This window comes from Mustela lutreola, chromosome X (assembly GCF_030435805.1).
Source record: "Mustela lutreola isolate mMusLut2 chromosome X, mMusLut2.pri, whole genome shotgun sequence".
Classification (NCBI taxonomy): Eukaryota; Metazoa; Chordata; class Mammalia; order Carnivora; family Mustelidae; genus Mustela; species Mustela lutreola.
The window spans coordinates 26,892,810-26,919,096 of record NC_081308.1 but is presented as its reverse complement, the minus strand read 5'-3'; the positions used below and the strand labels follow the sequence as shown (position 1 = coordinate 26,919,096).

Below are 26,287 nucleotides of genomic sequence, written 5' to 3'. Positions count from 1 at the left end.
ATCAGCATAGTTGTTCCAGTAACCCCTGGGAAATCATTTGGTGGAAATCACGTAGAGGGTAAATTTAGTTTTGAGAGGGTAAAGAACTTGAAGACATCATGTTCTTTTTAAGATGAATTTGTTCACTCAGTTGTTTAGCAAATACTTGGAGATGCCTGCTACATACCATGCAGGATGAAATAAAGCACAGAGACTAGATTTGACTTGGTTATAATCCTGGATGTGCCCTTTACTAGCTGCCATGAACTGAGTTGGTTGCCTGACCAGTTCTGCATGTATAATAATGGAATTGCGGAACCACATTGGGTGTTTGGAAGGATTACACTAAGGAGCATACAGTAGTCACAGCATGTTTGTTTTATCCATTTCCTGAGTCATCTGACTTGAGTAATAAACCGATATTGAGATCTAATACTTACTGACTTAGAACCTTAGCACACTATTCCATGTGTAACTGTTGGATCATCTGCAAAATGAAAATAATAATACCGCAAGGGTCATGATGGGTGTCATGCTTGAGGTCATGTTGCAGGCACAGAAGAGGTTTCTCTTTGTCTCCCCTGCCTCCACCACCCCTTCTAGATCAAGTATTCTCAGTGGGAATGGTATTGGCCCCATAAGGACAAAAATTGGTTCCTGGGAGATGAGAAATCTTACTCTTTTTATGTAAAGCACAGATACGCACAGTACATCAACAGATACACAGTATATTTGTGATATCAAAATTTCATCGGGGACAAGGGGGGCAAGATTAGGGAAAAATATCTAAAAAGATACTTAGCAGGGGAACTTGGGGGGTTTAGAAAAGAAAGATGGAGAAATATTGCTGTGGAGTCCCCTTATTAGAATGTACCCATAAAACCATTACTGGAATTGGCCTTTTTCCAAAAAGCTGAGGGCCTGTGGCTAGTAATTCTCCCTTACACCTTTCTGTTAACCCCATAGGTGAGGTTTCTATTCCATCTCCAATGAATGCTATATTATTTATTTTTATAATCTGCCCCCAGTTTTTTTTTTAATTTTACTTATTTACTTGACAGAGAGAGAGGCAGTGAGAGAAAGAACACAAGCAGTGGGAATGGGAGAGGGAGAAGCAGGCTTCCCACAGAGCAGGGAGCCCAATGTGGTGCTCGATCCCAGGACCCTGGGATCATGACCTGAGCCGAAGGCAGCCGCTTATCAACTGAGCCACCCAGGAGCCCCTGCCCCCAGTTTTTTTGACCAAATTACATTATCAAACACCAAGTCTACTAAATAGAAGAAAAGTAGAAAGATGAATGAATGTATTTGGATCTGAATTCCAGAGAGTGCTCTTTTGGCATGGTTTAAATACCATTAGTATTCTTTTTTAATTTTCTGGTTAGGCCCCCATGTCGATTAAAATATGGCTTAACACCAGGGTGCATCACTTGGCACACTCTGTTTGTAGTGCATTAAAAAATGGTTGAAATAAGAACTTCGCCCACATAGTATGGCCTCTGTGATTTTCAAAACCACCTTGGGCACAATATTGAATGCTGTCACCTCGAGGGAAGAAAAGCATTTGAAGATAGAACTGCTACCCTTTCTTGCTCTTAATAACATAGCACATCTGTAATGCGAGGGGAAACTTAGAGGTTGGTTTTGGAATGAATAAACTCAAGTGCACTTTGCTATTTAAATTCAATAGACAACCACCCCTGGTGCTGGTACCATTCGATAATGCATGGTTTTTTACACTCAAGGATCTGAATCACAAAGCTGCATTGGATTTACATGTAGTGGTTAGAGAAACATCTGTATAAGAAAATACCAAAGGATAGCACAGTGTCATATAAAAGCTACTTGCCAATAAATCTGCACTTGATGGGCTACTAAAAATGGACATGCCAGGCATAAAAGATGTGTGTGTCTATTATGTAGGCTAGCTTGGTGAATGATGACGAACTTACAGGTACACCAAGACAAGAAACAGCTGTTGTTGGTGTCAGCACCCCTACAAGAAATGAAATGGTAATTCTGGGACACACAAGAGTTACAGTATATTTGATCAACTTTTGAATACATGCAAGCCCAGAGTCCTCCGGCAGCCGCAAGTGAAATTGCCGACAACCTTTTAATAATCTCTTGAGAAGGCGCACTGAATCTAATCACAGTAGAACCTTCCTTGGATTGAGTGCTATTTCCAAAGCAAGTAGTTCCAGTGTGTTTGTGGTGGGGGTCGGGGTGGGGCAGGGGAGGAATGGGGGAAAGGCCATTGCTAGTTGCCTTTTTTTTTCATTGAGGACATTTGTTAGTATAAAATGTTAGGGTTTCAAATGATGAAACCTAAGTTGCTTAGGTGCGTTTGCAGACTGAGTCAAAGGGGAACAAACATCTTCCAGCACAGAAAATTCACTGACCTTCACCACTGGGTTCACTTGATAGCTACACACAAAGAAAAAAGACTTGTCTGATTTTAAAAAACCAAGAATTCAACAATTTTTATAAACAGTCCATATACTCTGTAAGGAAAATTCACACTTGAGACCTGTAGTTACAAACACTTAAATTTTCATGTTGATCTGGCACTGAGAATTTTTTAGAATAGTCTTTCAAAATCTTTTCAACTATTTAGTTTAAGCATATTCTGAGTACTCCTCTGGCATTTTATTGGATTCTTTTTCCTTTTTAATGCTCAACAGTACAAAGTCAACTGTAGACATTCAATGTAGTTGTGGCCATTAGCTCAGTTGGGCACCACTGCTTTTCCTCTCTTGCTAGATTTTCTGCTTCAAGGTTGCTCCATTCAGTCAGCCTCCCCACACATTGAGCCAACTAGGCAGCCCCTAGACCTCTCCAAGCACACTTCTCTCTGACAGATACCTAAGTATATTATAGGAAATTCAAATGGACTCTTCTGCTATCAGAAGATATCCCCAGCATCCTCCAAATCAGAAATGATTTCTGAACCATTAAACTGATAAAGAACTGGAAAGGAATAATGACAGAAAGAGTGGGGTTCGGGGCACCTGGGTGGCTCAGTGGGTTAAGCCTCTGCCTTCGGCTCGGGTCATGATCTCTGGGTCCTGGGATCGAGCCCTGCATCGGGCTCTCTGCTCAGCGGGGAGACTGTTCCCCCCCAACCCTCTCCCTGCCTCTCTGCCTACTTGTGATCTCTGTCTGTCAAATAAATAAAATCTTTTTAAAAAGAGTGGGGTTCAGCCCACTGACACCCTCTAAGAAAAGAATAGCAGTTTCTCAGTTTAGACATTCATAGACTTGGCAATATAGCTGGTGAGAGCTGGACCAGACGCTCTCGGAAACTCTCTTCTTCCTTCTGCAAGCCTATGGTTTTAAGAGGGGAGGGGGGGTTGTGCTGAGCAGGCAGGAGCTAGGATTTCTGACTCCCTGCATTGTTTCCTCCTAGAAAGGGTTTGGGTAGGGTTCTTAGGTTTCTGAAACAACCGACTCTGCCCAGCTAGGTCACAAAGTTCAGCCTAAGTTCTCAAATCAGATCTACCTTTATTGCCTTATCAGGGCGAGAGGGCTGTATCCTAGCAAAGGAAAAGAGACCAAAGAATACGTAGGGCAGATAATGAGAAAGGCAGAGAGGGTAGGAATAGAAGAAGAACACCGAATGCAAGGGTCTACTTCAAAACAGCAGATGAATGTCTCTTTTTTCCCCATATTAAAAATCTGTCTGCCAAAATGAAAAGGCCTAATTAGCAGCTAAATACAAATCCATGTCCTCTATCTTTTAAATGATACATCACCAAGGTACAAAGCAGCATGTCTGGTTAAAGGTTGGGTGATTCGATTCCTCTATTACTCTGTATAAAACAAAGAATCTGTAGTTTCATTACCCTTAAATTGTCTGGCAGTGGGTGAAGTTAACTTTTATTAGAAGCTGTTCTTTCATATTATACAGTGTAGTCAAGGATATATTAGCTTTGATGTTTTCTTACATCTCAATATACTGTGGAGTGAATTTACTGTGAGACTAATTTAGAAGGAAGCTTTTCATAGTAGGAAATGATGGTCAGCATCAGCTGGGCTGCAAATTATAAGCAGGATGAAAATTCAGGGAAAAATGGACATACACATAAAATTGCTAGATGTTAATAAGCATGCTTCTTGTATTTGTATTCCAGTGATATTCTTTGCCTCTTAAAACTCCAGTTTCATAAAAACTCTTTTCAGGAGGAAGATTTCATTGCTGAGGAAATAGCATAGTGCATCCTAACATGATTATTTTGTTTTGAAGAAAGAAAAAAAAAAACCATAAGATTAAACAGTATAGGAAAGGTGTTATTAGAGCTCATCTCTGGGAAAGGAAAAACCCAGACAATGTAAGCATTTAAAATACAATTTAAAGATGATTGATTTGATTAATACATAATATAGTCGTTATAAAACAAATTCCCAGTATGTGCAATTTAATTTCACCTATAGGATTCATCACTTGTCACAACAAAAGTTTTTTTATACTCTGCTATCGGGTGCCACTCTCTCGATTTTGGTTGGTTTTTTCCAATAAGATCATGCTGGTCAGCTGACATTTTGTGGCATCAATTAAATGTATTTTTGGTCGATGAGACTGGATTCTGTTTAAACCAAAGACGCAAACAAGACCATCAGAATGATAAGTGTAGTGCTTTAACTTCACTAACTTAGAATGTAACTCTGTCACATAGGGATGTTTCAGCTGCTAAACTAATAAAACCCAGTCAATCAAATAGTAAAAGATATTGAGAAGCAGCAACAGGAAGTGTTATAAGAAAAGCACCCAGTGGAGACACATAAGAGAGCACACATCAGTCGCCTCACTCCATTTCTTATCTGTTCTATAGGTTTAGCGGTGAAATGGTTTTTTTTTTTCCTTTGCATTTATCTTTGTGCCTGAATGAGTTCAATTTCACTTAGATTAGGACAGAAACTTCAGAACAGCAGGTTAATCCGTCCTGTCTTCATGGGCAACTGAGCAAACAGACCAGTATCAGTGTAAAATTGTAATTCTGGAGATTAATGTTGTCTTTCCTGTTTGTGGTTAAATTGACCTCCTTGCCTCTTTTTTTCTCTCTTTCAGCTTCTGTCCAGGGTCCCTGGGAGAGAGCCATCTCACCAAACAAAGTGCCCTACTATATCAAGTAAGTCCGCAGCATCACATTCCTAAAGGAGCATTTATTGTGGCTAATCTGCACATTCATAAATGAATGTATTTCTGAAATGTGGCGTTCACCTGGCCTATAATACCCAGTTCTTTATTCCCCCAGTAAGCGTGGCTAGTCAACTCATGCTAAAATTACCCCTGAAAATGTGCTGATGCAATGGGGAGCTGCCTTTAGGAAAACCTGTTTGACGCAGCGCATGTGTCGTGTTTTGTGATCGGGGTGGTGTGGATTTTCCACAATCAAACAAAGAGCTGCAGATAATATTATTGGTAGTGGGAGTGAGTATGTAAGGACAGTTTCATTTATTTGGGGGTTTGCCCACGTTTCTTTTTCGGCAAAGATGGATGCTTTTTCAGCTCAATGTACACAAAATGTTTTAGGTGAATAAATAGTTCATGTCCCCTAAAGGCAGTCTGTGGCGGGCCCAGATGTGTGGAGCTGAGGTGTTCATTCTCTGTACAGAGCACTCAGCGTTTTTCACATAATGACAACAGAATGATACTGTTTTCTGGGGCCATTTATGTCAGTCACAGGAATACAGGTGCTTAGAAGCACCATCTGCAGGCTGCTGTGTGAAATACAAATTATGATACATGGCGTCGATGTGGAAAGGAGAGGAGGGAAGATATGGAGTCATGAGGAGACCTTAACAGTTTCCCATTGATTGTGCAATAGAGTTCAACTTCAATTTCACTTTGAATCCGCCGTCTCAACAATTTAATTTCATCGGCTTCATGAAATAATCTTCAGTACCAACTAAAGTCTTTGAACCTGCTTCTACCCGGAGTCTGACTAAAAATACTTCGCATGTTCCCATTGTTCCTGCCTCGCATGTTTTATCGAGTCACTCTCTGTACTTCCGCTGCCCATCAGTTCTTCAAAGTTCAGGTCTAAAGCAATATCGGCAATCCTAGATCTTCATTATTACAGTTCTGCAGAAATTAGATTGCATGCCTCAATTGTGTTAACCCAGAAGAATGAGGGAAAAGGAATGCTTTGGGCTCTTCAAGGAGAAACACATCCTTTAGGAAGACTTTGTCTTATTAAATTTTTCCAGACAAGGTATCACATTCCGAAAGGAGCATTTATTGTGGCTAATCTGCATATTCACAAATCAATGTATTTCTGAAATGAGACGTTAACCTGGGCTACAATACCTAATTCTTTATTCCCTGAAGAAGGATGGCTAGTCAACTCATGCTAAAATTACCAGCAAAATTACCTTTAAGCATTCTTCTTCAATCTGCTTCGATCCTGCTTTTTATTGTTCTTCTTTTTAAATTGTATTGTAGTTTTTTTATTCTGTGTAGTTATTCAGTCACTCTACATATTTTAATACCTATTTTACATCACCTGGGTTATTAAACAGTAAATTGATTTAGACACGCCCTGTATGGCTTTACATCCACTGTATAGTTTGCAAAACACTTAATTTAAGCTCCTCCCAGTCATCTCCAGTGTCTCGATTTTCACAAATTTTCATCACTAAGGTGTTAGGGAACTACTCCTTCTTTAGCCTGTTTATAAAGCTGTCACTTTATCCGGGTCCTTTCTGATAGATGAAGAGATGGTCTTTACTAAGCAAAGATTCTTCTTTTGTAGCCGAGGTTGGAGGATGACCTGAAAACCCATGGCTTCTTCAAGCCGTTATTCTGCAGACTATTCCTGTTTGGGGCTTATGAAGTATCTCACAGGGATTCCTAGTGTTCCCCCTGCCCCCACCCTGCCAATGTTCTTTCCCTACATATTCATCTTCTCCCTGATGTTACACCCACTACAAAAGACCCCAGATCATTGCTCTGTGGTGATGAACATAAATTCAGTCCAAAATTAAAGAGGAGACACATTAAAGAAAACCTGTAAATCCCCCCACACTGCCCCCAGAACTAGTCTCTTGATGCTCCTTGGTGGAATCAGAGAGCAGCTACCCTCTCTTTGTCCAGTGCTCCTTTGCTGACTTGAAGATCATGGTGGCAATATCAATAAGGGCACAGAACGGGAAACAAGAAAACTTCAGTTCTGGTCCTGGCTCTGTCATGAGTTGGTGATGTGGCCTTGGGCAAGTCACTTAGCCTTTGCAGACCTTAGTGTCTCATTCATAAAATAAGAAGTTAGATTTGGTGATCTCTAAGGGCTTCGAGTAGGACTCATTGATTGGTCTTGCCCCAATCCAGAAACTTATAATCTCAGCTTTTCTTCCAGAAGCTTCTCTTTATTTTTAAAAATTCTTTATTGCAATCATTAACATAATATAAATTCTTATTTTTTAAAAAAACATACGAATTCTGTTTTTATTTTTCCACTGTTTGATTAACTGCAGATATGCTCCCTCAGCCTGCTCTAGTTTCTCCAGGTAACCATTTAAAATGCTCAAATCTTGATGTTTAATTTAGAACTATCATTCTGCCTGATTTACTGGTAGGAGACAGAGCAATAGACAAAAAAAAGTCAGTAGAAAGGGGAATCTGGAGACCTTAAACCCTCTGAAAGGATCACTTTCTAGGAACGAGGAATTATATAACTGCTGAGAAATACCTCTGAAGCTTTCTGGATGTCCCTTATCTCTGAAAATTAAAATCTATTTGAAATTAGAGATTATATAATTTCTTAAATATACCTCTAAAATGTTAAACTAGTGTAGGGAGAATACATGTTCAGAAAATAAACATCATCAACAAATAGATGACTAGTGTCATTTGTAATTTATTATTACACATTACTGTTGTCTGAAAGATTCTTTTCATAAACAACTACTTTGATGGACAAAGTTCAGTAGACTTCATGCACTGGCTAATACCATGTGTAATTCAAGATGTCTTACCTTTCCACAAATCACAATACTAATAAGTTAATAATGACATTACTTCAACCAGTCCCCACCTTGTCCTTCCTCTTTGTTACCTTATCTCAACTTGCATTTATGAGTTTTAAGCACACATTTCCAGGCACAAAGCAAGATGTCTTCTCTTGATTTTTTTTTTAAGATTTTTTCATTTATTTTAGAGAGAAAGAGCATGCGTCTGTGCATGGACAGGAAGGGGCAGTGGGAGAGGGAGGGAGAAACCCAAGTTGACTCCACACTGATCGTAGAGCCTGACTCCAGGCTCAGTCACACGACCCTGCAATCAGATTTGAGCTGAAACCAGGAGTCGGACTCTTAACCTCTTGTGCCACCCAGGTACCCCCCACACCTGGAATCTTTTTTTTTTTTAATAGATTTTATTTATTTTTTTTGACAGACAGAGATCACAAGTAGGCAGAAAGGCAGGCAGAGACAGAGGAAGAAGCAGGCCTCCCGCAGAGCGGAAAACCCAATGTGGGGCTCGATCCCAGGACCCTGAGATCATGACCTGAGCCAAAGGCAGAGACTTTAACCCACTGAGCCACCCAGGCGCCCCCGGAATCTTTTTTTTTTAATACTTAATAATTTTTCCTTTTCAGTGCTGGAATAAACTGATCACCTAAATAAGCAGAGGTTTCCACACCAGTAACCCCGTTCCAGTTAGCTGTTGAGTTGTGTACTCGTGCCTGAGGTTGTAAGTCATTACTGGCATCTTGTGCTCTAGCTTACAAATCAGGCGGTGTTTATGCCTGCATCCTGACACCAGCTTTTCATATGATGCTAAGAATCTTGATTTTGATACTTCAAACTACATGTTTGTCTAGTTTATTAGTTCATAGCATTCATCATTGTTACAGTTTTCATATTCTCTCTCCCTTGGGGCTCTCTTATTCCTGCCAGCATCTCTTTCAGGTTATTTGATTACAACTTTCATTGCCCCTGAAAAAATAATCACCAACAATGTTCAACCTGTTACAACTGCCTTTTCCACTCTCTGCCATTTTGTAGTTTTTTGGCCTACTGTCAAACTCATGAAAATTTCAATATAATAGCCTTTAACCAGCTGCTGCATTCTGTTAGGATTTCTTTCACCTTTTTATGTTGCATACTCCCATATGGGCAAACCGAACGGAGCCAAGAGCTGGGACTCTCTTGCTTTCTTAATGAGTTAGAAAATTATTCTTCTGTGTTCTGGACTGTCAAAAGAATTTAGGAATCCCCACCTTGCATGCAGCATGTTCCCGCGTAGATGACATAATAAGAGCATAAGAAATAGCACACTGGGTCAGACCAGCAGGGCAACTAGCCCAGAACCCTGTCCCACATACAGATACCAGCAACTATTCATCAGTTAACCTAATAGTTTTCATTTTAAAAAATTAGGATACATCCTGACCGTATCTTAATAATCCATCATAAATCAGTTGACGTGGGGTTTGTCTAGTAGTGTCTTACTTTGTCCATTTTCCTCTTCAACCTTGTCCTCGGAAGAATGAGTTCCATGAATCTGCTCATTTCTGGGTAAAGAAACAAAGGTATACTGCAGTTTCTCTTCACTGTACGTTTTGGAACCTCAAGGGGTGGCCCCAGTAAGTACTGCGGAATTCAGTGACGACAACGGTATTTATCCCAAGTCGATCTCACAATCCCTTACAACACCTCTTCACTTTCATCTTCCCAGTCTGAGACATTCTAATCCTTTTTAGGTTCTTAGTCTGTCCTTGAATAAAAGAGAAGTTTTCCCCTTGATCATCTTATCTGCTTTTCCCTGGCTCTCTTCCAGTTCTGTTACATCTTCCTTGGGAAGTTGTAATTGGGATGGCCCAAATATTGGTTATTAAATTTGTTAGCATTGTCTGTAGTCTCGGCTCACTCATGAAGAAAGGAAAGGCTCCTTGCCATCTCCCATTGGTGAGAGATGGAGAAATCAATTGATGTCATAGCTGGTTCTACTTATGTTAGTTCTGGCCGGAAGATGGGTCTCCTACTACTTTTCTCTAATACCGGCTGAAGGGTTTGATCTTCTGTTTCTGCCAGCTGGTCCCTAGGAAGGCTTTGGGCTTCACACAAGCTGGTCCTTTCCTCTTTCAAAGACCCCGCTGTGGCTAAAAAACCAGGAGATGGTCACTACAGAAACCCAGTAATCAGCCTGCTGACTGGACCACCAGGAAGCGATTCCAACAGGTTCCCTGTCTCAGTATCTCTGATGCACTTCACAGGACAGCAAAAAATGGGTATTGGGGAACGTGCTAACTGTTCACCTCTTTTACATGCCATGCTCAGGAAGCAGCTCAGGTCCATGGGAGCGTCTCTCTTTTCCTGCAGGTCATTTGGGACGTTGTCTATATTGCTTAAATGACTTTGATCTGCCCTTCTCTCTGCCCTCAATCACAGGCGTGTTTCTGCAGCCACCTACTGCATGTGAGCTGCTCACAACTCCCTGGTGATTCCTGTTTAGCCAAATGCAATATAAAACCTCCTTGACTGAAGCCAGCAGTTGCTCCAGGCAACATTTCTTATTACTGTTATGGTATCTCTTGCCAAAATGACCCATTGATGTCCTGACTCTACTATCTTCTATGGCTACCATTCCTATGGCTCTCCTGGTACCAGTATTTGACATTTTGCAAGGAATTGTGGCCGTCTGCCTAGATGTGTCTTTTGGTGTTTGTGTCTTCTTGTATCCTGCTGCTCTATTCTCGATTAAACTGGTGAAACTTGATCTAAGTGTAAGCGCCCATGCTCCCTACTTCCAGTAGCATCTAAGTTTTGACACCACCTTCCTCTGTACCATAGTGCCTTGATTACTACTTTCTGGGCAATTTTTCAGATTCCAAATCCACCCCCCACCCCCCATTTAAAGCATATCTTGCCCTTGTTCTTGCTCTAGCTCCCTATTATTTGTGCCAGGAGTTGCTCTGATTCAAGTTTGGGTGAGTTTATTTATTCCTTTGAATTCTTGCTCACTATTTCAGTACCTGTGTTTATAGAGAGGAAGGAGCAGTTAGCAATGTCTCAGGTTTAATAGTGACCACTATGCTAAGTATCTGTGCTGGCTGCTTTGCAGTGGATACATTTTCTGAGACTGAGATGGGTTCTTATAATAAAGAACACTGGATTATGATACCTAACTTAGAAAATAGTCCCCTAGGGCTCATTCCTGACACCTCACTCTTCTAGGAATGATGGTGGTCTTCTGGCATTCCATTTAAGCACTGGTTAAGATTGATAGAGGTATACGCTCTACAAAACGAGTAGATAGAGCAGTCATCAGAAGACTTGAAGCTGGGATACCTGGGTGGCTCAGTCAGTTAAGCTGCTACCTTTAGCTCAGGTCATGATCCCAGGGTCCTGGGATCGAGTCCCACATCAGGTTCTTTGTTCCACAGGGAGCCTACTTCTCTCTCTCTGGCTCTACCTGCTTGTCTGCTCGCTTGCTCACTCTCTCTCTCTGACAAATAAATAAATAAAATCTTTTTTTTTTTAAAGGAAGACTTGAAGTCTAATTTTAGCCTTGCTATCAACCAGCAATTTTTTTTAAGTTTTATTTATTTAGTAATGACTACACCTAATGTGGGCTCAAACTCAAGAACCCTGAGATCAGCCAGTGAGGTGCCCCTCAACTAGCTATTAGACCACAGGTGAATCACTTATAGTCTCTGGGCCTCAGTTTCTCCATCCGTCATCTAAGGAGGCTGAATCACACAATACCGCATGTCACTTCCAGCCCTGACATTCTCTGATTTTATGAATATTGACTTGGAAATAAAAATTGTACTTAACAATTTTCCAGAGGAATGAAAATGGATCTTCAGATCACCCTTGAGAATTCTTACTGAGCCATCAATCTTTTCAGGATAAAGGACAAACAATATTAAACCCTTTTTTTACTTTACTGTTTAGTACCATTGATAATAGGGAGTGGATGTAACAGAATCAGCTTTCTAATTTCAGCTGTCAATCTTTGAGGATGCTGGTGAATATCTGTGGGTAATTAAATTTGCGAAATGGCTGCCAAAAGCCTGGTGCTGTGACTTTTCAAAAGGCTTTAGTACACAAAGATAACCCAGAGGTCAGTCTTCTCTGCTGGGCTTTCTCCTCCACAGTTTGATGGTTCCAAAGGTCACATTAGCCCAGTCTCATTAAGCTCTGGAACCACAATGAAGGAATAGTCAGTAATGAATAATTGATGATATAATCATGAAAACAACTCAGTTTAAGATGTTAACTGGAAGCGATTGAATGGACTCCATTGGGCTGTGAAGTGCTGAGTCCCACCTTTGGTTTTGTAGACCTTGTGGCTAGATGAAAATGTTGGTATCTTCCACATCTCAACGGTTCATAAAAAAAAAAAAATCTCACAGCCCTCTTTCCTGAAAGTTTCATAAGCAGTAACGTATAACATTGACTGAAATAACAGACTCCATGAGGACAGGTACTTTGAATCTTTTCTTTCACGGAGCCTCTCTGATAGAGACCATGCTCAGTAGACACCTGAAGGAGGGAAGGAAACTACACCAGTAATTCCACATGCCTTACGCTTTGCTGACTACTTTTACCTTCAGAAAATCTTCTAGCATCTTTGTATCAATATAGATGTCCCACCTGAATGGGTCTCCTGTATCCTCTAGACATCAACTTTAATCATAGGAAGTATGCTGAGTCTTTTATGGAGTTAATCATGTCTCCTATAGCTGGTACCTGGGAGAAAATCCTTAGCATGCGAGTCTGAATGGTATATACCAAGTCCTCAGATCTCGATTCTGTTCTGTTTATCCAACAATATGATGTGGGTTATAACTGAGTCCACCTGGGACTGAACTTCCCCAACAACAATGAGGGAGCAGAACTAGCTAACGCCTAAGATCCCTCTGAGTTCTAGCTTTCTTTGTTTCGATAGAACTGGGTTTTCGCTTTTTGTTTTTTGTTTTTCCTATTCTTGGTTTTCTAGTAGGTCAGTAGAGCTTTAAATTAATCAACTGCTGTGTTCATTTGTATACAGGACCTACTTTTCAGGTTGGGATCTAGTGGGTCTTGAATCTTAAGAGAATAGCATTGATAAGTTTTTATTTTAAACAAGATTTTTGTAGGGCACCTGGGTGGCTCAGTCACTTAAGCGACTGCCTTTGGCTCAGGTCATGATCCCAGAGTCCTGGGATTGAGTCCCACATTGGGTTCCCTGCTTGGTAGGGAGTCTGCTTCTCCCTCTGGCCCTCTCCCCATCTTGCTCTCTGTTTCTCTCAAATAAACAAAATCTTTTTTTTAAAAAAAGAAGAGTTTTGTAACATTCTGTATACTGTGGGTAATGCTTAAAGTTGGCAGCACAGATACAAAGACATATATACATGGGAACTGAAATAGAATGTTGAATACAGGCCAGAAGCTCTATTGTATTATACTGAATCAGTGTTAAGTGTCCCCTGCCTCATTCGTGGCACTTTCGGGAATGTGGAGAGTGTGCATAAAAATATATTTAGGTCCGTTGCCCCAAAAGAAGAAAAGTATGCATCATTCCAGCTCTTCCTTCCTTTTCTTTTTCTAACATTCTTAAACATATACTTTCTTCCATAATCATGTGGGGAAAAAACACAGGCTCTCACATCAGATAAATCTGTGTTGGAAGCCCATTTTTATCATACCCTGACCTGTTATTTGAGCAATTTGCTTAACCCCACACCCATTCTAATTTCTGGCACATAAGTATTATTCATTAGCTTTCCTTCTCTTCTCCGAAAGTTGAGTCGAAATCTAATTGACATCTACTAAATACTGAGTGTTGGATGTGTAGGAAAACATTTCCACAGATAGATCCAGTATTAGCTACATGTTTAGAATATTTTCTAGGACACAAATATGTCCTTGATAAAATCAGTTTATTTTCATTTTTGGAGTTCCCACATAATTTGGGGTATGTGTGAATTCCCAAACATTCCTGAGCCTCTCCTAGGCTTCTCTAATCGCTCCTTATCCTGTCCCCCTGGGAAGCAGCATCCTGTTGCATTCGCAAAGGTCAACTGCAGCCAAGACAACATTTGAAAATGACTTAATAACCTTGAACTGCTTCTCCCCTTTGGATAATTTCCTTAGAGCATTAGCCCTTTGAACATTGGCCTGGTTGCAGAAAATGTCCCTTTCTCAGCGGGAAAACTCCAAATCCCATTCACTCTTCCATTTCTTCAGGGGATTGGGGGGTGAGATGGGGGAGTCAGGAGAGGGGGTGGAGCTTGGGAGTAGAACAGTGGGCAGGAAGAAGGAATTCTTTCTAGGAGAATGTCTGTGTGCACACACACACATGCAATTTCTTCTTTTAAAAAAAATAAATTGAGTGCATTGTAAAAACCAGTGCTGTCACATTGCAAAATTTTAAAACCCCTGTACAAGAAAGAAAAAACTCTCACTTTCAGCAGTCTGGAAAGCTCCTAAGAACAGGTCATATATGTGGCTTAGCCTACTGTCAGCATTCAGCAAATGATCATCGCTTTTGTGTTATCATTAACTCCCAGGTGGATGAAATGGAGAAGCTTTCCTGCTCTTTCTGAAATTTTCATTTGCTTTTTCTGTTTTTCTTTCTCAGTTGATGCACATCCATCTTGGTCCCCAAAGCTACTGCATGTCAGATAGTAAGCACGAAGAATAATTTTTAACTTCCTTCTCTGCTGTTTTAGAAGGAATTTTTTGTTGCTGTTTCCTTTAGGTTTGGTCACTTTCCCTTGGACTTGAGCTTTCTATGAAGTTATAGTCCATATAATCTAGACAGGATGAAAAGTGAAGTGTAGGGACACCAGGGTGGCTCAGTTGGTTGAGCATCCATCCGACTCTTGATTTCGGCTCAGGTCATGGTCTTGTGGTCTTGGGATTGAGCCTCTCATCAGGCTCCATGATCAGTGTAGAGTCTATTTGAAATTTTCTCTCCCTTTTCCTCTGCCTCCTCCACCTGCTCACATGTACTCTCTCTCTCCCCTTCTAAAATAAATGTCTTTTTTTAAAACAGCGAAGTTTAATGTGTGCCTACTAAGTGTTAATGATAGACTAACTGTATCTTCCCCATTTATGAAGATGACACTGTCAATTATTATCCAGTAAAGAGGACATAGCTGAGACTCAGAGAGGTTGGCGGCTTAAGTTACACTAATAACAACATGGCTTTGCACCTTTCCCACCAAACTTAGGACATTAGCTGGCTTTCTCCCAGCTTACCTCTAGTCTAGGACTCCCACAGTCCCTAGCCTCGCTGCCCACACTACTGCTCCAGAGGATCAGAGTTGCATGAAGCTCCCTGCCTGGGTACAGCAAAGTTGGAAAGGAGGTGGTTGCTGGCCCCTGAGAGCAGAGACCAGCTTAGCGGGGGGACACAGGGATTCAAGTGGAGACATATTTAGTGGTAGGGCTGTTGAGGGTTGGGAGAAAAAACTTTGACTAATGGGGTAGACCACTGAGATTTTAAAAAATAATAATAAACATAAGCATCTCACTTGTTGCCAGCTGTTTCAGCTTCTGAGTATAACCCAGCATGGCCAGTCCCGCTCTGTGTGGCTGCCATCTTGGGCATCATTTGCACCCCTCTTTGTTGCATTGTTGGTCCTTTTTTCTTGGCTTACCTGCCCAATCAGCTTCTTCTACTACACTCTTGCAGAGACCCTATTTTCTCTTTGCCACTTTTGGCAATAAAGGGCAACATGAAATAAAATGAAGCCAATACCTTGATCCTACATCCATGGAATGTGAGCAACCCAAGAGTTTCTGAATCACATCATGCCACATCCATCAGGGTTTCATTAAGATGAGGGTAAAGCCAAAACGGTAATCTGATAGATGCCATGGAATGTGTTTCTCCTCATACTTCCAATTCTAAGGTTTTTCAGAGGTTAGGACATGGTCGACTCAGGTGGACTAGAACAGCTCTTCAGGAGCCTTTTCAACACTAGAGCACATCCTTGAATCTGACACCATCCCCTCATTCCAGAAACAAAGGGAGTCTCGTCTTTCCCATAAATCCCAGGCCTATATTCTTACCTTACAAGGCAAACACAAATGGCCTCTGGCCATAAGTTATGGCTTCCCCAGGCATTGAGCATTGGGTCAGCCCATGTTCTGCATGTAGAAGATCTCACCTTATTGTGGAGTGGTATCTCTGGGGGTTTTATTATCATAACTACATGGTTGGAAAGAAGGAATTCGTACACTTTCTCCTATAATGACTTAAAATCAGCAAACCAGTGGGGACAATTAGTACATTTTCAAAGATAAAGAATAACTTCGATTTCCTATAGATTAAGAAAAACCTGTCTGAATATACAGTCACCCTGTACCAATCCAGAAGTAGAAGTGCTTTATCAGATACAAGTCCAGGTTAATGCTGATTCCTCACTTACTTCTATCAGTTCTATAGGAAATTTCTTCCCCTCACAAAAAAATCCTACCAAAAAAGAACAAATTCTAGATGGAGCAGAAGGGACCAAGCATCATAGGTATAAGCAAAAGTTCAAAGTGTAAATATCCTTATAGATAGAGGGAAAAAAGAGTGACAGCAAGACAAGAAAGGAGGAGGGGCAAGGGGCAGAGGAGGGGAGGGAAGAAAAGGATATGAAAAGGAGTCCTGTGACTCATTCCCTGGAGGTTGTGAGGGGGTGTAACGTCAACTCAACAGACCACCTTATAAAGATGCAAATGACCTTACAGCGCCCCTTGTTCATCTCATTACTGGCCTTTGAATTAGCAGGATACCTGAAAGTCATACTATACAATGTTTTTAGCAGGATGTACCTGGTCTGGCTATTTTACATTGTCGTACATAAATCTGGAATATAGGATTTATGAGTGATGACTCGTTGGAAAATGAGGCATAGTCACATAAGCGTTTTCCTATTTTTGCCATTAACAAACTATCAAATGGAAGCCTTTAGAGACTGAACTGGCTTCCTCTCATTGTCACCATTTCTGAATAAATTTTTTGAAGACTTCTCTCTTAACACGAAACCAGAATGTGAAAGACCAGGGCTATTTTGGAAACATGTGTCTGATGATTTCAGGTTCCTCCAGGGAAAGAATGTTTTATCTATGCCTGGTGTTTCCCTTATGATCCTTCAACTCATTAGTGAATATCGGTACTAGATAAGAATCTATGATTTATGTGAATCCAATAGGAAATTCAGTGCTTTATACCTATACAATACATATTTATTTTAACTTAAAAATTGCCTTTGCAGGGAGAGAAAGGAAAGAAAAATAAGATGAGTAGACCCAAATATTTCCCCTTACTGTGTTATCCCCAGGTCTCAGAAGTTACATGTCTAAGAAAAGGCCAGGATCAAGACTACTGAGGGAAATAACTTATTTTTGTAACTGTGATACATTTTTAAGGTGTTATAAATATTTATAAAATACTATATTGAAAATTATTTTTTTTTTAAAGATTTTATTTATTTATTTGACAGAGAGAAATTACAAGTACACTGAGAGGCAGGCAGAGAGAGAAGGAAGCAGGCTCCCTGCTGAGCAGAGAGCCCGATGCGGGACTCGATCCCAGGACCCTGAGATCATGACCTGAGCCGAAGGCAGCGGCTTAACCCACTGAGCCACCCAGGCGCCCTATATTGAAAATTATTTAGGGGCACCTGGGTGGCTCAGTCTGTTGAGTGTCCAACTCTCTCTTTTTTCTTTTTAAGATGTTATTTATTTATTTATTTGACAGAGATCACAAATAGGCAGAGAGGCAGGCAGACAGAGAGGGGGAAGCAGGCTCCCCACTGAGCAGAGAGCCTGATGTGGGGCTTGATCCCAGGACCCTGAGATCATGACCCGAGCCGAAGGCAGAGGCTTAACCCACTGAGCCACCCAGGCGCCCCTCTTCTTTTTTTTTTTTAAGATTTTATTTATTTATTTGACAGACAGAGATCATAAGTAGGCAGAGAGGCAGGCCAGGGGTGGGCAGAGGCTTAACCCACTGAGCCACCCAGGCACCCCTGAGTGTCCGACTCTTGATTTCAGCTCAGGTCGTGATCTCAGGGTCTTGAGATCAAGCCCCACGCCAGGCTCTGTACTCAGCGGCGTGTCTAGTTGTCCATCTCCCACTCCTCCTCTCCCTGCTTTCACATGCACACTTTCTCTCTCAAATAAATAAATAAACTCCTTTAAAAATGTTTTTAAAAGAAAATTATATAAATGACATTCAATTTTTTTGAAGTTACCTTAGGATAGATCTTAAAATAGTCCTTAAGTCATCTTTACTGTTTAACTGTTGAAATGTTTTTGATAATTTTCAGATCCCTCCTCTCCTCAGTTAAGCTTTAAACTCCTTGACAATGCTTGTGCCTTATGTATCTTTGTGTCACCTGTAACAATCAATTATCTCACACAGAAAAAATGAGAATAAATACTAGATAGTTTGTTTTGATTTTGAGGATTAATAAGCACATTTGGGGGAACTGAGTCATGATCCAATAAATATTCTTATAAAGGAAGATATAATAGCAGATTAAAGGCATTCTATACAATGTTTGTATTCCAGGTAATCTCACTGGCATTCATTGATTAAGTTATATTTTGAAGGCAGTTTTAGCCATCAGCTCATTCATTTTCTGTATTTTTGTGGGTGGAAAGCAGAGAGAAATGCTTGATGGAGTTGGTTGCCTCATTGAACTCTGCTATAAACAGTAAATTTTTGAAAGTTGCTGTTTTAGAGAAAGTATTTTTAAGTGAATGTATTTCTTTAGTAGCTCCTCTTGCCAAAACTGTTTGGAGGATATCTTAGGAAAATGCCTTCAAATCCTATTCCTATCAAAATGAGCAGGCTGCCTTCAGAAGCCGAGGTTGTTCCGTGAGGGCACAGAAGCCTATGTCTTAATATTAAAATAATTTGAAAGAAGTTGGGCTGAGGTACGTGCGTGGAGTCTAAGAGAGACGTTGAGGCAGAGCTACAGTGGCATCCGGTGGGAAAGGAAAGACCTGCTCAATGTTAGACGTCATTAACAAGTGCATTCAAATTAGATTAATTGCATAAGTGTCAAATGTTGGTGAAAAGAGAGCCAGGTTTTCTTTCAAATGCGGTTTGGTTTTGTTTTTGGTAAGGGGAAGAGTCATCCTGTTGTATGTTTTTAAGTCGACTTCATTATTAAGGAGCTAAGAGTTGTTTATCTAACTTCATATTTCGTACACTCAGCTGCCAAGCCGTTTCTTTTTACTGTAAGCACCGCAGAGGAGCAAAAGTCGTCTGTACACTGCTCAGTCTCGTTCATCATCAGCAAAATTGCCAATTATATTCCAAGTCCTTGAATGTATTGCTTGAGAAGAAGATGTATAAGCTGAAAGGAAGCAGCTCAATGTTGGGGTGAAAGTCTGATCCTTCTCTAGTGGTTGGTAGATTCAAAGCATGGTAATCTTGTTTTGACTTGTGAACTGGAAAAAAATTAATATGGAAGGTATGGAGAAAACATGTTCAAACTACAAAGTCATTTTTCCTGAGAAGTTATCTGACTGTAGCTGTAACTGTAACTCAGAGTATATCAGAGGGCTCAGATGTGGAACATTTCTTTAAAATTAAAACCTAAAAATCCCGCTGTCTAATAGAATGTATAAAAATAGCCACCTCTGAAGAATATGGGATGAGCAGGGAGGAATGCTGAAATATCTGACAGTCTGGGCCATACCTTTATACTGGTAGCTGTGACCTGAAAAAATATAGGAGTAAGTCAATAAAACATTGGGGGGAAAAACATAAACATAAAATATTTTAAATTAAAAATACTGAGTAGGAACAGGAGGGAAAAAAAATCTCCCAGCAAATCAATATTGCTTGGGGAAGCATGAATCCCAGACCAGCAATATTTTTATCCAAATAACCTCTAGTTCTGTAGTGAACAAACACCTTTCTCACCACGTTTTAGAAACAGAGAGTGAAGAAAAGAGTATTTTGGGTTGTTGGATATTCTTCTCCAAGCAGGTAACTTTATTCAGAGTCTCAGGCTTGATCCTATGGGCTTCAGAATTTATTCAGAGTACTCTGTCAATTTAGGATTGCAAACTACAAATAGAGACATGGTAAAATAATGACAAAGATCATTAATAGTGGCGGCTCCAGTAAACAGATGGTGGTTGTTGTATAGGTTAATAACACACCTAAAGAAATCTGGAAAATTTCATTTGGGATATAAAACCCTGAACTACGGGCAGAGGTGAAATTAAAAAAAAAAAAAAAAACACCTCCTAGGAGATTAAATTTAAGCATAAGTATCTAAAGCTGCAAATTCTGTAGGTCTGATAAAATACTATGTCCACTAGGTCCCCACCCTCCTCCCTGGTTTCACATTACACAGTTTTGGTTCCCTGCAGCCATCCGCGGGCTGGAAGCAGGAGATGTTCCTTCTGATGTACTGTTAGAAGGTCAGGAGTAGCCTCACACTATACCACAGTGTCTACATGGTTCTCCCCACTTCAGTGCATCACGTTAGGCATCTTATCATTTCACATCACAAGAAGAAAGGAGTGCAGTACAATAGGATATTTAGAGGACGCTCACATAATGTATATTATAGCTTATTGTTATAATTGTTGTATTTTATTATTAGTTATTGTCATTAATATCTTACTGTGTCTAATTTATACTTGAAACTTTAGCATAGGTATGTATGTATAGGAAAAAACATAGTATATGAGGGCTTGGAATGTATGCCCTGTGGATAAGGGGGAACTTACTATGTTAGGGTGCCCTGACAGAATTGTGTTACTCATTACTCTAGGAATATAAGGGGTGACCCTGAGGACAGTAGCATCGCTTCTGCTTCTAAGACAATCAGAAGATATGTAAGCCACTCCTAGTATCTAATAGACACTATAAAGATATAATTGAATCCAGTGTTTTCAAATTTGAAAACTAATTTCAGATAAACTCTAAATTGGGCAGTTCTTGATACTTGATTTGAGTGCTCCAGTGAGTCTATTTTTCCAATTTCCAAGCTTCCCGTATCCTTTTCAAAGAAAGAAGATAGTCCTTTAAATGGCTACCTGTCTGGGACTTCCTCAGATCGTCTTCCATGAGAGTTCAAATCATACAACTATGAATAGCAACAACAACAAAAAACCATTTTGTTAGACCATATGTTTCATGTGTATGTCTATTCTAGTGCTCGCAGTAGAAAGTAGACTTACTTGCAGCTTGGTCCACAGTAGCAAAGTGTATCTGGTGTGTAAGCAAGATGGCTCTCGAAGCTGAGTCCTGAGTACACTCTTCCTGCAACCCCAAGAAGGTAAATCTTTGAAATATAAACACTGACTTTTCTCAGTGTCCCAGGTAAAGGCTGATGGAGGTGTTTGGTTTGTTTTGTTTTCTGCTGGGGCTTCGTTATCATACAGGTTGAGAACAGACTGGATGGACAGGTTGTAGCTAACTGCTGTGTGATTTTCCTTGGTGGGCCATGGAGGGTGGGGGTGAGAAAACAGGAGGGGCCAGAGTAGAGACAGACAGACCAGTTAGGTGTAGGGAAAGCCCTAGATTCAATAACAGTAGGAGTGAAGATCGGGAGGAGGAGTTGGGAAGTGTGTTTTAGAAGCCATCACCAAGTCTTGCTGACACCTTAGGGTTCAGGACTAAGGGAAAGTGAACAAGTGCAGAGGTCTCCTCAGCTTTTGGCGGGAATACATACCTGAGGATGAGTGGGGTTGGTGGGGGAAAACAAGAGATCTGTCTTAGAGACCAGGAACAGCACCAGTGGGTGACCGGGAGAGCTTTTGGTCTCCAGTAGTACCCATTGGCCACTCTTTGCCCCCAGCAGCATCACACAAACATAGAATCTCAACGAAAGAATGAGCTTACCAACCAGAGAGCCACCCCTCTACATGGCAATCCTAGAGCTGATTGGGTTTGGATCTATTAAGTTTGGGCACTGACTGGGGACCCAACATGCAGCTGGAAATACAGATCTGAAGCTCAAGGAAGAGGTCAGGCCAAGGACCCTAACCTGGGGAATCCTTCACATGTACATGGTTCTTAGAGTCCTTGAATGAAATGCCATCATATGGGTATGAGAGAAGAAGCCCGAGGACCTTGTGATATTAAACTTCTCTCTGCTCTGCCAAAGGCAACTGTGTTAATGAATAGACTTGTTGAATTAATTAACCAAGCTGTATTTACTGGGTGCTACTGTGCCAGATACGGTATTAGGCACCAGAGATAAGGTAGTGAGGCATCCAGGCATAGCCGAGGTCCTTCCGCAACTCCCGTAACCCCCAGAGCACTTCCTGTCCTCTTAGCGAACGACATAGGCATGGAATGCCTAGGACCTGGGGACAAAGATGGGCCAGGGAGGTGGCCAGTTGCTGTTGACTATGCCTGCATAGATGTTAAGACGGCATATTTTTGCAAAAAAGTAATAGCAATGATGCAAAATGTGTAATGCTTCAAGTGGAACGGAAATAACCAGGGACACGAATGAAGCCCATGAAGAGGTTCAGCATCTAGTCACTAGGGAAACACACATCAAAAACAAAAAAACAAAACCCACAATGAGATACCACATTATACCCAGTAGAATGACTATTAAAAAAAAAAAAAAAAAAAGCCTGGCTGAAGACATGGAGAAATTTTAACCCAGGACATTGCTGACAGGAATGTAAAATGATGCAGCCCTATGGAAAACAGTTCAGTAGCTCCCCAAATAAGTTACACATAGAATGATCATCTGACTCAGCAATTGTGCTTCCAGGTGGATTTCTAAAAGAACTGGAAGCAATAACTGAAACAGATAATGTTGTCACTAATGTTCGTAGTAGCATTATTTGCAATAGCCAATAGGTGGGAAAAGCCCAAATGTCCATGAACAGATGATAAGGTAGCAAAATTTGGTTTACATACATATGATGGAGTATTACTCACCTTAAAACAGAATGTAATTCTGATACATCTCATAACATGAATGAACCTTTAAAATAATATGACAAGTGAAATAAGCCACAAAAGGACAAATACTGTATAATTCTACCCATGAGGTACCTACAAGAGTCAAATTCATTGAGACAGAAAGTAGATAAGTGGTTGCCCAGGAATGAGGTGAAGAGGGAAGGGAAATTATAGTTGAATGGATACAGAGTTTTTGTTTGGGATGATTTAAAACAGTAGTGATGGTTGTACCACATTGTGAATGTACTTAATGCCACTGAATTATACACTTACAAATGGCTAAAATAGTAAATTTCATGTTACATGTATTTATGACAATAAAGAATTGCCCTCAAAATAAAGGATTACTTAATAAATTTGTATAGGATTTAAATAAAAGGGCAAGAATAATCCCTATTTTTATTTTAATTCTATATTATCACTCTATAAAAAACTATAAAAACATACATAAACTAGGTACAAAAAGTAGAGAGCTTTCTCTTAGGCATCCAAGACTTTTCCCTATGCTTTCAAAATTCGTTGCGTGGTTTTCTTCCTTGAGCTGGCCTGTAATGTAGGAGTACAATACTACTGCAAAGGTTAATTGGTATATTCATGAACTGTTCTGAAATGCTGAAATGAAAGCATAAAACTATAAAAATGCATTATTATTCATTAAAGATGCATAGTTTATAAGGCCGTCTCTGATCATTGTCAAAGCATAAGTGGCCACTTTCACCCATAATTAGCCAATTTAGAACAAAGTTATTTTTTTACTTGGTATATTTTGCTTAACCTCAGTTATGTTTGTAAAAACAGAAACTGTTATTTGTTAGTACTTTCAAAATTTCACACAAATGCTATAATAATTCGAATGTACTTAAATGGTTGGATTCTCCTTGCCCAAGAAAAATCTCCATATACTCTTGACTGATTGAGTCATTCAATATGTATTCATTGACCATAGCATGAGTGTCAGATATATTGCTAGCTGCATAGAGATGCCTTTAGTAAGCAGCACCCATGCTCTCCATAAAGTGGAGCCAGGGAGATAGTAAGTATGAATGAGAATTAACATAGAAAAGGGTAAGATCACGTATCCAGGCACTTTAGAAGGAGGGAACTGGTTGATACAAGGAATTAAAATGACAGTGTGACTGTTGCTGGAGGGGATGGACAGAAAATTGGAAAAGCTCTCTGGCTGATGCAGATGAATTACATGAGGACCCCATGTATGCAAATAATGAAAGGTTATTGATAAAATCCAGGTGAGGTGATGGCAGTGGGACCTTGATGATGGTAGACTGGAGAAGTTGAGAAGGAGAGAGATTTAGAGAGATTTAGGAGGTAAAAATCCTTGGGGCTTAAGGATAGGTGACATGGAGAGGAGTTGCAAAGAGAAAGAGAAACATATCAAGGAAACACGCCTCAGTTGCTTAGCAATGGACAGTTGGTAATTCTTTATAGTGAGATAGGGAATGCTGAAGAGAGACCACATTTGGGTGCCAATATGATTGTGGACACTGGAGTCTGAGATGATTTGTAATATCCAAGGAACCGCCAGGTAGACAGATGGTAAGTGTGTAGAGTCCAGAAGAGAGGTAGATGGGTCTGGACAGGAGAGATTAATTTCAATAGCATTTGTGTATAACTGGAAAGTGAAACCATGGGTATCAATGAGATTGTAATGCTAAATTGTGGAAGGGCAGGGCTTCCTGACTGGCTCAGTGGCTTAAGCGTCTGCCTTCAGCTTGGTCATGATCCCTGGGGCCTAGGGATCTAGCCCCAAGTTGGGCTCCCTGCTCAGAGAGGAGTCTGCTTCTCCTTCTCCCTCTTCCCCTCGCCCTGCTCAAGCTATCTCTCTCTCTCTCGCTCTTTCTCTCTCAAATAAATAAATAAAATAAATAAAACCTTTAAAATTAATTAATTAAAAATAAATAAGTTGTGGAAGGGTTTTTTTTTTTTCCCCAGCATAACAGTATTCGGAAGGGTAATTTTTAAAGCTCTTTGCTTTTTGACGTACAGTCACAGTATTAAAAGCAAATTTTAATGCTTTTTTTTTAAATAATAAAATGAAAAAATTTTAAATTCAGACAGATACACATTCAAATTATCACACTGTTTGTTGTATCAGAGTGGGGAAGTCAAAGGAGACCTTAATTTCCTCCCCACTGTTTTATTTTGTTTAAAAAGCATCTGTTGGGAAAGACAAAATGTTAACTGTTACTACGCCTGGGCAGTGGGAGAAAACTCAGTTGTTACTTTGCATTCTAGACTTTTAAAAAAATATCCTTGGGGCGCCTGGGTGGCTCAGTGGGTTAAAGCCTCTGCCTTCGGCTCAGGTCATGATCCCAGGATCCTAGGATCAAGCCCCGCATCGGGCTCTCTGCTCAGCGGGGAGCTTGCTTCTACCTCTCTCTCTCTGCCTGCCTCTCAGCCTACTTGTGATCTCTGTCTGTCAAAATAAATAAATAAAATCTTTAAAAAGAAATTAAATAAATAAAAATTTAAAAGTATCCTAAAACTCTTAATCTAAAACAAGCATGTTAAAAATACATCATTATACATCTGGACTATCACTGGCCCATGAAATACTTCATACCAGTATAACTTGGTTGCCATTTGGAACTTGCTTCAGTGAGTAAGCTAATTCATCCAGAGTTCTTGATTTTTGATCAGCATAGTTGTTCCAGAATTACTTGATCTGACAAGTAACTTGTTCTGAGTTTGCACTAATGCTAAGAAACTATTACATTTGTGTTAAAAAACTATAGAATTTGGGGGGGGGGGGTCACCTGCCTGGCTCAGTCAGGAGAGTGGGCAACTCTTGATCTTAGGATCGTGGTTCAAGCCCCACACTGGGTGGAGGGATTTCTTAAAAAATAAACTTAAGAAAAAACTGCAGAATTTTATTCACTGTTTTTCCCTTTCAGTTTCCTTTTCTGTTGTGTCATTGCTGTGGCCCTGTCTTCACATTCCCTGACTCCTGCCTTGTCTGTGTCAAATCTACAGATGAGCCCATTTAAAGCATTGTTCATTTTGCTTATTGTGTTTTTATGACTAGCATTTCCATTTGATTCATCCTTAGTTTCCAGCTCTCTGCTGAAATTTCCTATCTGATCTTTCTACTGTCTTTGTTTCTCATTAAAGCTTTTAACATATTAACTGTGGTTATTCCAAATCTCTGAGAGTTCCAACATCTGGAATATATCTGAATCTAGATGTGATGCTTGCTCTGTCTCTTTAGACTGTGACTTTTCTTCCATGAGGCCTGCCTTGTATTTGGGGGGTGAAAGGAGACATGTTATACAAAAGAGGAAATACTGAGGTAAAGAGCCCTTTCGTTTGGTGATTTGTCTTAATCTGGTTGGGAGGTGGACTGTGTTTGAAGTTAGTTGTTACTGTGGTTATCTTGGTTAACCTGTGTTGTTACTATGGGCACCA

General features: G+C 40.3%; 1 protein-coding gene across 7 annotated transcripts in view; it reads left to right on the top strand.

Moving 5' to 3' along the window:
- Nucleotides 1-26,287, top strand: part of DMD (dystrophin) — a 2,248,143-nt gene that overhangs the window by 2,035,246 nt on the left and 186,610 nt on the right. For all 7 annotated transcript variants that reach the window (XM_059157899.1, XM_059157902.1, XM_059157904.1 and 4 more), the window contains exon 62: nt 5,048-5,108. In XM_059157899.1, the coding sequence (XP_059013882.1) occupies nt 5,048-5,108 (61 nt within the window). The remainder of the gene's footprint in view (nt 1-5,047; nt 5,109-26,287) is intronic.